The sequence below is a fragment of the Haemorhous mexicanus genome, chromosome 4 (genome assembly GCF_027477595.1).
Source record: "Haemorhous mexicanus isolate bHaeMex1 chromosome 4, bHaeMex1.pri, whole genome shotgun sequence".
Lineage (NCBI taxonomy): Eukaryota > Metazoa > Chordata > Aves > Passeriformes > Fringillidae > Haemorhous > Haemorhous mexicanus.
Window position 1 is genome coordinate 71994333 of NC_082344.1, and position 11038 is coordinate 72005370.

The 11038-nt window shown below is 53.9% G+C and overlaps 1 protein-coding gene across 1 annotated transcript; it reads left to right on the forward strand.

The window, feature by feature from the left end:
• The first annotated feature begins 213 nt into the window (after positions 1–213).
• Positions 214–9832, forward strand: LOC132326766 (uncharacterized). Its single transcript, XM_059845410.1, has 2 exons — positions 214–647; positions 6357–9832. Exon 2 carries the CDS (start codon positions 6367–6369, stop codon positions 8989–8991), a length of 2625 nt encoding a protein of 874 aa, XP_059701393.1. The 5' UTR covers positions 214–647; positions 6357–6366; the 3' UTR covers positions 8992–9832.
• The last annotated feature ends 1206 nt before the right edge of the window (positions 9833–11038 follow it).

An 11038-nucleotide genomic window follows, 5' to 3' on the forward strand; every position in this document is an offset into this window, starting at 1 on the left:
GATGAGCTGGGCTGCGGCACAGAAAAATGCTGCTTTTAAAGACCAGATGCCAAAATGGATCTAAATGATGATTTGTGTGAATTTTCCTGTCATTTCATCCCTCCCTGGCAAACAGATCTGTGCTTGGGGGTGGTTTGGCAGGACTGTATTTGTTACAAGTGTCAGGTGTGAGCTTCATGTGTGATCTCCTCACAGTCCCCAGGTGCTAATGGGGTGTGCAGTAAATGAGGGGGCCATGGGGGGATCTGGCAGGATGGACAGTCAGAGGACAGGCTCCAGCTCTCCCTCTTCAGGACATTTGGTGCAAGCAGGAGTTTAGTGTGAGCCATGCCTAATCCCGGCCCTCCCCGAACAGATAAGGGGCAGTGCAGGTGCTGCCGTGTGATCTCAGCTTCCCTAATCAGTGTCGAAGAGGATAAGGAAAGACAAGGAAAGTGTCCTTGGGAAGGCAGCACATGGAGGAGGAAAAGCCACCAAGGAAGTAAACACAGGTGTCATCAGCCCCAAACAACGACCTGCCATGGCTATAAAAATCACCAGGCTGCCACTTGGTCACCACCTTTACCTTAAAGGTGCCGGATCTGCTGGACCTCTGCAGAGACCATCTCCAAACTCCTGGGACTGCCGGAACACGCAGCCGAGGATTGGTGAGATCTCATTATTGGGCTCCTACTCCGTCTCTCCTTTGCTTCACCCGCTCCCACATCCCTCATCCCTTCCCCGTCCCCTCCCGGGAGCTGGCGGCTCGCGGCAGCTGCCGGCCCGGCCGTGGCCTCCTGTTCCCACCTTCCCTTTCCCTTGTGCCCACCTTGGTGTCCTCCCGGGGATCTTTTTGGAGAGGTGGGTTGTGGGGTTGTGGCCTTGCTCTGTGGAGGGGTTGAAGGGGTGGTCAGTGCTGGTGTGTTATGGTAGTTTTGCCCTAAGTCAGAGCCGTCTCAGATCTTGTCCCCTTTGCTATGATGAGTGACATCGTTAGCAGTTGGAAGCTGGAGCAGTTTGTGCTCCAGAAGTGTCTCCCCCCAATTTGGTCACCAGGGTCTTTCCAGGGCCCAGATGCTTACCAGCAGCTGTGCCAGCAGTGGGAGAGCTGGTCAGAGGAGAACAAAAAGCCCAAACCCACTAACAAGTGTAAGAAGCGAGCGGCTTTGCAGGGTTTGCTGATGGTAGGTAGGGAGTTATCCAAATTGCTGAAGGAGGCTCTTGAGAACGTGCAGACCTTGGAGCAGGCCAAGGAGGAGCTCAAAGTGCAGGTGGACAACCTGCGGGCGGAGGTGCAGGGTCTGTGTGGGGACTCTCTGCGGAGCGCGGTGGAGATCACCCGGCTGGAGAGCAAGCTGGGCTATGAGAAGCTGAAAACGGAGGAGCTGAAAAAGGAGGTTGGCAAGTGGATTGGGGAGACCCACGATGCGCAGAGCGCGGTGCGGGCGGTCCTGCAGGACGTCCAGCGGGATCGGGGCACTGGCCCCGATCACAAGGTGTGCCACGCCAAGATCCAGGAGCTGGAGGCAGAGCTGGGGGTGTCAAGGGGCATTGTGGCTGCCATTAAAGGCAAGAGGCCCCCGATCGGGAGTGGTGAGGGGGAGGACGCCCTGGACCTGCACCAGCCCCACTACGATTATGAGGATGATGTGTGGGGTGCTAACAGCCCCACCAGGCCGTCCCCCTATGCTCCTCTGCGGGAGGAGGTGTGCCAGCTGCAAGTAGGGGAGGTAGAGGCTTCCAAAGATAAAAAGGTCCCCCACGATGAGCCAGTCAGCCATGTCCCACTCCAGCCCATAGACACCAACAGGGCTGTGCTCTGGTTTACCCCTGAGCAGCTTAAGACAGTGGGGAAGATGCTGGGGCCACTGACAAAGGAGACAGCAATTAACTGGCTGTCCAGGGTCCAGCGTCTGCCCAAGTGCCAGAGTGGCAGCTTTGTGAGTGACCTGATAGACATTGTGAGAAAGTCCATGAAACCAGACGATTTTGCGTCACTGCCGGGGGATGTGCAGATGGGCAATGTCCAGGACATTGGGGATGTCCAGCTGGCCGTGCTGAAGGTGTTCTTCCCAGAGGTCAACCCCTTAGTGCTCTTCCACCAGGAGAAGCAAAACCCTGAGGAGAGGCCTGATGCCTATATTAACCGTAAAAAGATGCTCTACCAGATGGCCGGGCTGCCTGGCTCAAAGGACTCCCCCCCTGATTTTGACAGGCCTGAATTCAAGGAGCCGCTGGTGGTGGGGCTGACACCCCCACTGCGGGTGATTGCTGGTGGGGATGCAGCCAAAAAGCCTCTGTCAGAGCTGGAGCAGATCCTGAACCAGAATTTTGAGCTGCAAAAGCAGGCATTCCCGGGGTACATGTTGGGGGGGAAGAAAGGGAAAGCCTTGGGCATGTCTTTCCAAAATGCAGGGATGAGAAAAATGCAAGGAGACAACCGAAAAGATCCTGACAGCAAGGGGGGGCTGGGGAAGGAGAACCAGCAAGGGCTGAGGTTTCAGAAGTCTAACCCTTGGCGGGCTGAGCTGAGGAAGCGCTTGATAAAATACGAGAAACAGGAGGACATTGATGGCTTGCCAGATGCGGAGCTCTTCCAAAAACTGGCCCTGCACGAGGCCAAGAAAACCAGCAGCTCCCACCTGATTGACCCAGGGGCTAAGGCTCAGCAATAGGGCTGCCAGGCACCCGCATCGCCCCTTTTTGTGGCACCGATTAAGACCGATTTGTGGGGGCGCCTGATAGTTGATACAACTATTGGAGGGGGGGTGCTTGGACAAGTGATGTTGATTGATACTGGTGCCTCTTATTCAATTCTGAACATGGCCCCCGGCAGAGCCGGGATCTTCCAAACCTCTGAAATTATTGAACTGACAGGGCCCAACGGCCAGAAATCCTCAGTGCCCTTCACAGGGCCCATACCCTTTGAAATTGGGGCTGCCAAAGGGTCTGAACAATTTGGGAAAATAGAATTGAAAGGAAAGCCAGGAATTTTAGCCATCTCCACACTGACAAAGATGGGGGTGGTGGTGGACCTGGCAAACCAAGCGTTGCTACGCTGCCCACAGATTGATTTGCCCGTCATCCCAGCAAGCCACAGGGTGATGTCAGTGAAAGCCCCTGAGATCCTGGTCCACCCTGAGTGGGAGCCCCGGGTGAAACGGGTCACAGAGCAGTTCCCCCAGGTCTGGGCAAGGAGCAAGCTGGACTGTGGGCGGACTGATGCTGCTGTGTCCATCAAAGGGCCGGATCCCCCTCCTCAGCTTCAGCCCTGGTACCCGGCTGAGGCTGAGGACAGCTTGTGGGACACAGTCAAAACCTTGCTGGACCAGGGCGTGCTGGTGGAGCAGCAGAGCAGCAACAATGCCCCAGTGTGGCCCCTGAGGAAAGCTGATGGGAGAACGTGGAAGCTGACAGTTGATTTCAGCACCCTGAACCAAGTCACCCCAATGCAGACCTCCACGGTGGTCAGGTACCCCAACATCATGGCAGCCATTTCCCAGGGCTCCGAGTGGTTCTCGGTGCTCAGCCTGACCAGCCCATCATTTGCCATCCCCTTGCACCCCGAGTCCTGGCACAAGTTTGCCTTCACGATTCGAGGACGGCAATTTGCTTTCACCAGAGTCCCTCCGGGTTTCCACAGCGCCCCTGCCATCTGCCATGCCCGCGTGGTGAGGATGTGGGAGCAGGTCAGCCACAGGGAGAGCGTGCTGTCCTGTGTTGGTGATATCCTCATCCACACCCGGACAAAGGAGAAGAACCTGGAGGTGCTGGCAGAAGTGCTGGGGGCTATCCAGAAGACAGGCTTCAGGATCAGCCCCACAAAGGCCCAGCTGTGCTGGAAGGAGGTCTCCTTTGGGGGGGTGACCCTGGGGGAGGAAGGGCGCTCACTGGAAAAGCAGAGGGTTGAGCTAATACAGAAGATGTCAGCCCCATCTGATGTCGCCACCCTAAGGTCCTTCCTGTTCCTCCTGAGGCTGTGCCGTGAGTTCATTGAGAGCTATGCAGAGAAAACAGCCCCCCTTTGCCACCTCCTGAGAAAGAACACCCCCTGGGAATGGGGGCCAGAGCAGGAAGAGGCAGTGAAGACTTTAAAGGAGAGTGTGGCACGAGCCCCCATGCTGGCACATCCTCGGGGGGACAGACCCTATGTTCTGCAGCTGGCCAGCACAGAGATGGGGCTGCAGGCCACCCTGGGCCAGCAGCACAGAGCCAAGCTGCTCCCTGTTGCCCACGCCTCGCGTCTCCTGACGCCAGTCGAGCAACAGTTTGGTGACTATGAGAGGGAGGTTCTAACCTTAACCTGGGCCCTGCAGCACTGGGAGTACCTGCTGGGGTCGGCCCCAGTGCTGCTGAGGACCTCCTGCACCCCGGTGAGGTACCTCTTGTTGGGAAAGGGGGATGAAGGTCCCCTGTGCTGCCCCAGGATGGCCAACTGGGCGTTGGCACTGACCAACAAGGAGGTCCCTGGGGACCTCTCCCCTGGTGCATACAGGGTGGTAATCAGTGCAGAGAGGGATGGGGAGGAGCTGGGAGTGTCCCTTACTGACCCCAAGCCATGGCGGGCACCCCTCTTTGAGAGCAGCCTCAGCCTGGAGGAAGCCAAGGAGAGAGGCTACGTTGTGTGGTTCGTAGATGGGTCCAACTACCACGAGGAAGGCGTGCCCTACACGGGCTATGCCGCTGTCAACAGGGGCACGGGGGAGGTGGTGAAGGGGAGGTGCCTGCCACACTCCATCCAGGCTGCTGAGCTGGTGGCCGTGATGGCTGCCCTGGAGAACACGCCCTCAGACAAGCCACTGGCCATATTTTCAGACTCGGGTTGGGTGGTGCGTGTGGCACTGGAGTGGCTGCCCCTCTGGAGGGAGAGGGACATGCAGTCTGCTGATGGCAAGCCTGTCACCTATGCCAAAAAGCTGCTGTACCTTGCAAGGCTGGCAGAGAAGAGGGCGTGCCCAGCACAGATCATTAAGGTCAAGGCCCACAAGAAGGGAACAGAGGAAGCCAAGTGGAACAAGGAGGCAGATGCCAAAGCCAAGCAGGGTGCCAAGGAAGGGCTGATGTGGAAGGCCAGCAAGATATCAGAGAGTGGCCCGGTGTCGGTGGCTCCCAGCAGGCACTGGGAGAGTGTGGATCTGGTGGGCTTGCAGGCACAGGACCCCAGGCTCTGGGAGTTAGCGCAGGGCAGGGAGTACAAAGGGTGCAAGGTGTGGAAAGACATCTCAGGGCTGATCCTGGCACGGAGGGAGGGGGCAGATTTCCCGGTCTGGGTGGTGCCTGAGCTGGTCCGGACAGAGCTGGTGGCCCTGGCTCATGAGCAAGGGCATCTGGGGACAGACAAGACCATGGTAAGGCTGCATGGTGTTGGGTGGTGGCCCGAAATGAGAGAGGATGTGGAGAGGTATGTCAGCAACTGCCTGACCTGTGCAGCCAACAATCCCGATGCCAAAACAGCCAAAGCCATCCTGGGCCACCAGAGGGCTTCTGGGCCATGGAGCAAGTTGCAGATGGAGTTTATTGGCCCTCTGTCCCAAACAGCCCAAGGCAATAAGTACTGCCTAGTGGTCAGTGATATCTTTACCAAATGGGTGGAAGCATTCCCAGCTCGAAACAACTCAGCCAGTGCAACTGCAAAGATCCTGGTAGAGCACATCTTCTCACAGTGGGGCACCCCAAAGGAGATCCACTCAGATCACGGCCAGCGCTTCATCGGGGAAGTCACAAAGGGGGTGTGCCAGGCCCTGGGAATCAAGCAAAAGCTCCACATCACAGGGCATTTCCAGAAGCCAGTCTCAGCAGAGGGGCCCAACCAGCCACTGAAGACAGCACTGAGGAAGCTCGTGAGCCAGCAAAGGAAAGACTGGGATCATAAGCTCCCACTGACCTTGCTGGCGCTGAGGGGGTCTCTGGCATCTCAAACACTTTCCCTCCCAAAATTTCCTCCTGCGAGAGACCCGAAGTTTCTGGAACACTGGTGGCAAGGAGGGGAGCCCCCGGATGAAATGCAGCCCCGCGTGCTGATGGACAGGTGGGTCCAGGACATGCTGAGGACGGTGTCAGCCACCTACCACCAACTCGCCTCAGTGCAGGAGACCAGCATCTCTAAGATGGATAAGCAGCTGGGAGTGCTCCTGCGCCCCGTGGAGTGGAACACGGGGGACCTGGTCGTATACCGAGGGGTTAGGGAGAAGAACCAGGAGCTGGAACCCCAGTGGATGGGGCCTGTTAGGGTTGTGAACAAGGCCAGCCCCTCTGTGTACCAGGTAGAGATCAGAAAAGGGGCAAAAAGGCAGGAGAAATGGCTCCATTCTTCACAATTAAAAGCATGGAAGGGAAACTAACGGGGCTGGAGAGCCCTCCTTGCTTATGTTTTGCAGATAAAGGAAAATGGAAGGCCAATGTGACCAGCGGGAAGGGCGATCTTCGTGGCATCACCAGCCCTGTTTGTACTGCGGGGAAAATGCTTTCAAATTTGTGATTGCAGGATTTACTTTGCTTTCTGGTATGTGCATAGTGCTGAGCACCCAGTGTGTCCAACAAACCCATCAGCATCTTGGTAAAAATGGCATTCATTCTCACTTAGAAAGGGACCTTGACTCACAGGCCACAGCCCAGCACAGGCTTAGGAGGCACACAAAAACTGGGACTGATTGGCCCTGGTCCCAAGCTTACATAAAACACACGGGAATCATGGGATTAAATTCTAACAAAGGCTTGAATTTGTCAACAGTGGTCATGCATGGGGCAGAGGTGTACTTGGAAAATGAGTGGGGCTGGGATAGCACAAACAGACTTCCACAGCTGCTGGGAAAGGTGGGACAGCAAATAAAAGTGGGGTGCAGGGTAATTAACGGATCCACTCACCAGCAAGTAACTCAAATCTCTGTCACTGAAATAAAAACTAAGAAAAATCAGAACAAAATCTGTGCTGTGGAGAATTTGGACTGCTGGTACAATTTCACTTTGGTCCAGCCAGTCCTTGTGGTTTGCCTTTGGGCACACAACAGTGTGGGGCTGTCCTTTAAATTTAAGATCAGCACCACAGCACCCTCCTTTGCTGCCATTAAGATCTCAAAGTGCCATTTTTTGGCCTGGCAAGCACCCCGTTACGTTGAAATTGGCAACCAGGTAAAACTGGAAATTAAATACTCCCAAGAAAGTGTAGCTGACCCAATGCAAATTAATGGCACCACCGTGACTGTCACAGCCCCTGACGGCCACAAGTGGATCATTCCACTGACCTGCCTCTTTGAGACCAAAACACTTGATAGATCTGAATTAGATGCAGAGGCTTCATGGTATAATCAGGATTATGGACGCTGCCCACACCTGATCATAACCCTCCAGGTGTGGTGTCAAGGAAACCTGAGCGTAGAAATGTCCCCCAGACTTGGAGGAAAGTGGTGGATAGGAGGCCCTGAAGGATTTAAAAAAGAATTTGCCATCATTGCTGTCTTGCCCCCTTTTGTTTCCAAAATAGGTCCTTACGTAGTGAAGAAAAATCACATGCAGGAGCTGTTGACAGGGCCTGTCCGGTCACTAAAGAAGGTGGTGCTGTCTCTCTCCACCGTTAACATTTCCTCTGTCAGCCCACACTGTGCCCCCTTCCTGTCCACTCTGCACACTGGCTGGCTGGCATGGCTCCACAGCCGCTCCCTCCAGGGCACCCGGGCCAGGAGGGACCTGCTGGCCACAGCGTTGGGAGGAGGAGCTGCTGGCCTGGGAGTCCTCAACAGCATGGATGCTGAAGTCTTGGCAAACAAGCTGGAGACTGTCACCTCGGGCGTGCAGGGCCTCCTCAAGCCCCTGAATTCATCCTTGTCCAGCCTTGGGATGGGGCAGTGGCTTGTGTCAGAGGTGCTCCCCACCTGGGAACAAATAAGTGAGAAAGACCATCAGGTGCTGTTGCAAGCCCTGGGCGTGGAGCAAAGTAACATCTCTCTCGCTCTTAGCTGCATCCAGGCCCAGATGTGGGTGCAGAGTGTTGTTGCAGGTATCCTGAGAGAAGGTGACAACGGCGTCCTGCCCACCGAGATCCGAAAGATCGTGTGGGACGCGGCCACAGAGAAGGAGCGGCAGCTCCAGGCCTGGTGGAGGCTCGTCAACTTCACCCACGACCAGGCCCTCAACGCGGTCGTTGCCCACGTCCTCACGGTGGCAGAGGCTCGCATTGAAAAGGTCTACCCCATCGTGGCCCTGGGGGTGAACACCAACGGGTCTGTGGTCTACCCCCTGGACCACCGCATGTGGGCCAGGGTGTCTGATGGGAGGTGGGAGACGGTGGATTTGGAAGCCTGCATTTTGGAGAGGGGGCTGGGATTCATATGCGAAGATGATGCCCTTAAGGCGAGTGATGTGTGCTTTGACACCAAAGAAGGGGTGTGCCACTTTGAGATCAACCCCCAGAGCAGCAACAAAACCATGTTAGTGTACGTAGGGAAAGGCTGCGTGTGCTTCAGAACGACGTGTAAATACGTGCAGATTAACGAAGCTTATAACCAGACCGTGTTTAGCGACTCAAATATGTGTGCTTGCAATGTAGCTACTATTAGAGGCTGTGATTTTGTGTATAAACCACCTGTGTTTACTAGCCAGTTGCTAATCAGAAACTATACCTTGTATCGTAGTATAACCCCGACCCCCATCGGTATGGATTTATCACTTGTAAAAGAAATGTTAGAGCATGCAGATTTGCAGCAGCTGCTAGAAAATGCCAAGGCCCAAGCTAAAAAGATCCTAATAACGGTTCACCACGATGGTAAAGTTATAAAACAGGTCTTGGAACGAATTAAGAGGGTGGGAGAGCACCACTGGTGGGAAGTTTTTTTCGGCTGGTCCCCCACGGCCACGGGCATTTTCAACATGCTGCTGCACCCCATTGTAGTCATCCTGCTGATGCAAATCTGTGTGTGCTTTGCCATGGTAGCCACTTGTTACCGGATGAGGCAGATGAAGCTCTGCTTTGACAACCAGGTGAAAGGAGCAGGGCTGGCCAAGAGCCTCCTGAAATAGTCAAGGGCAAGACTGGGTTGGCCTCTGTGTTTGCCACCAAGAAGATCTTTTGGCTCCGCTGTTGGCTGCAACCCAGTAGGCGTTGAGCGGTGGGGACACACGCCATGCCAGACCTTGATGAGAGGGATGGCCTTCTCTGTTAGCAGAGGGCCACCCAGGAGGGGAGGACAGGCCAAGCAGCCTGCAGATGGCATCAGTCACAGAATGGCTGAGGTTGGAAGGGACCTCTTGAGAGGTTTCATTTAGTCTGAACCCACCTGCTCAAGCAGGGTCACCTAGAGCAGATTGCCCTGGACTGCGCTCAGCTGGGCTTTGACCATCTCCACAATGTGGATGGAGACTCCACAACTTCTCTGGGCAAACCTGTTTCATTGTTTGATCACCCTCATAGTAAAGAAGCAAAAGTTAGCATAAGTAGCTTGTTTTTGAACTTCCCATTCCCAAATAGTAATGTTAAGGAGCTGCTCTTGTGTGATTTAAGAGTCCTTAAACCAGGGAGATGGGGGTAAGGAAAGCCAAGGACGCTGTCTTTGGAAGGAAAGAGAAGGAAATGTAACACCTGAGCTTGGAAAAGCACCCCTGGGAGACAGCAGGGGTGTGAACAGCCTCAAAGACTTGGAAAGATGGTAAAAGATGAGAAGAACAGAGGACCCTGTAGTCACCATGGACTTTAAGGAGCTGAATCCACATGGACCTTTGCAGCACCACCTCCAGGTTCCCAAGACTCCCAGCACGCCTGGCCAGCGGGTTGGTGAGATCTTGTTTTTGGAGCCTGGACATCACTGCTTTGCTTTGCTTTGCTTAGTTGTGCATGTAGTCAATAAATCTGTCTGTTAGAGAATGGGCTGCCTGTTCAATCTCTGCCTCTCACTCACTAGCCAGGCTTGTACCCTTGGCTACCCTGGGAAAGAGAAATCCTGGTTAAAAGGAAAAAAAGTGTATTTTTTCTTCTTTTATAAGCCCAGATCTCTGACTTGTTTTTATCTGCAGAACATTCACTCAAACACAAAGATTTCAGCCTTGGGCTGCAGGATGGGGCTCTGAGCTGATGCACAAACTCACTCCCCTCTCTCACTCTGCCCTTCCTCACCTGCATCTCTCCCCTGCCTCTGAATTCAGAAAGAGCCTCAAAATACACATGAGGGAGGTCTCAAACAATTTTTAAACATGGGCAATTTCAAGAATTAGATTAACCACCTCATTTCCAGGCCATGCTCAATTTCATCGCAGAGGTGCTGCACTCTCTGAGAATGGGGCAGGGGGTGGGGGGTTACACAGACAAAAACCCTTTGCAATTTAGGTTGCAATAAATAGATAAAGTACTTTAACCTAGCAGAAACCAAATAAAACTGAGAAATTAATTTAAAACCCACTTTTCACAATCACCTGGCTAAGAAGTGCAAAGAAATACCACGGTGCTGCAGCATAGGTGTTTTAAAGAAATGCAAAACTTTCATAAAGACACTTCCCCTTAAAAATATACATTATAACTGAGCTCATAAAAATAGAAATAAATAAATCATGGTCTAAACCCACAGAAATCCATTTTTTCCTCTCCAAGAACCACAAATACACCCCTTTCACCCTTGGGATGGGCGGTTGAAGTCTCCCTTCACCCCTCCCACCTGGCTGGGAAAGGGCCATTACCGGGTCCCCTCTATGCTTTGCTGCTCCCTCCAATTTCTCCATCACAAAGCCTCACGGAAAACACAGAGTTATTTTGGTTAAAGCATCTTTCTTACCTACTTGCCAACACCTCACATGTTTCATGAGAGCTAATTTCCCAGCGAATAATTACCCTTTTACACAAAGCCTTTACCCCTTGCACCACAGAAAATTCCCATTATCCACTCTTCAATCCCACACAGGCACTGTGAGTGTGGCCCAGCAGGGATTAGCCCTGGGGAAGGGGTTCCTACACCTGCACACAGCTTTTGGCTGAGCACAGAGCCCTGCACGTGCATCCTCTGCAGCTGCACCGAGCTGCTCCCTCTGCACAACCAGCTCATGTGTGCATGTGGGTTGGGAAAGTTTAGAAAAATATGAA

Excerpts from the sequence above, each read along its gene's own strand:
- LOC132326766 (XM_059845410.1), top strand. The coding sequence starts at position 6,367 with ATGGAAGGCCAATGTGACCAGCGGGAAGGGCGATCTTCGTGGCATCAC.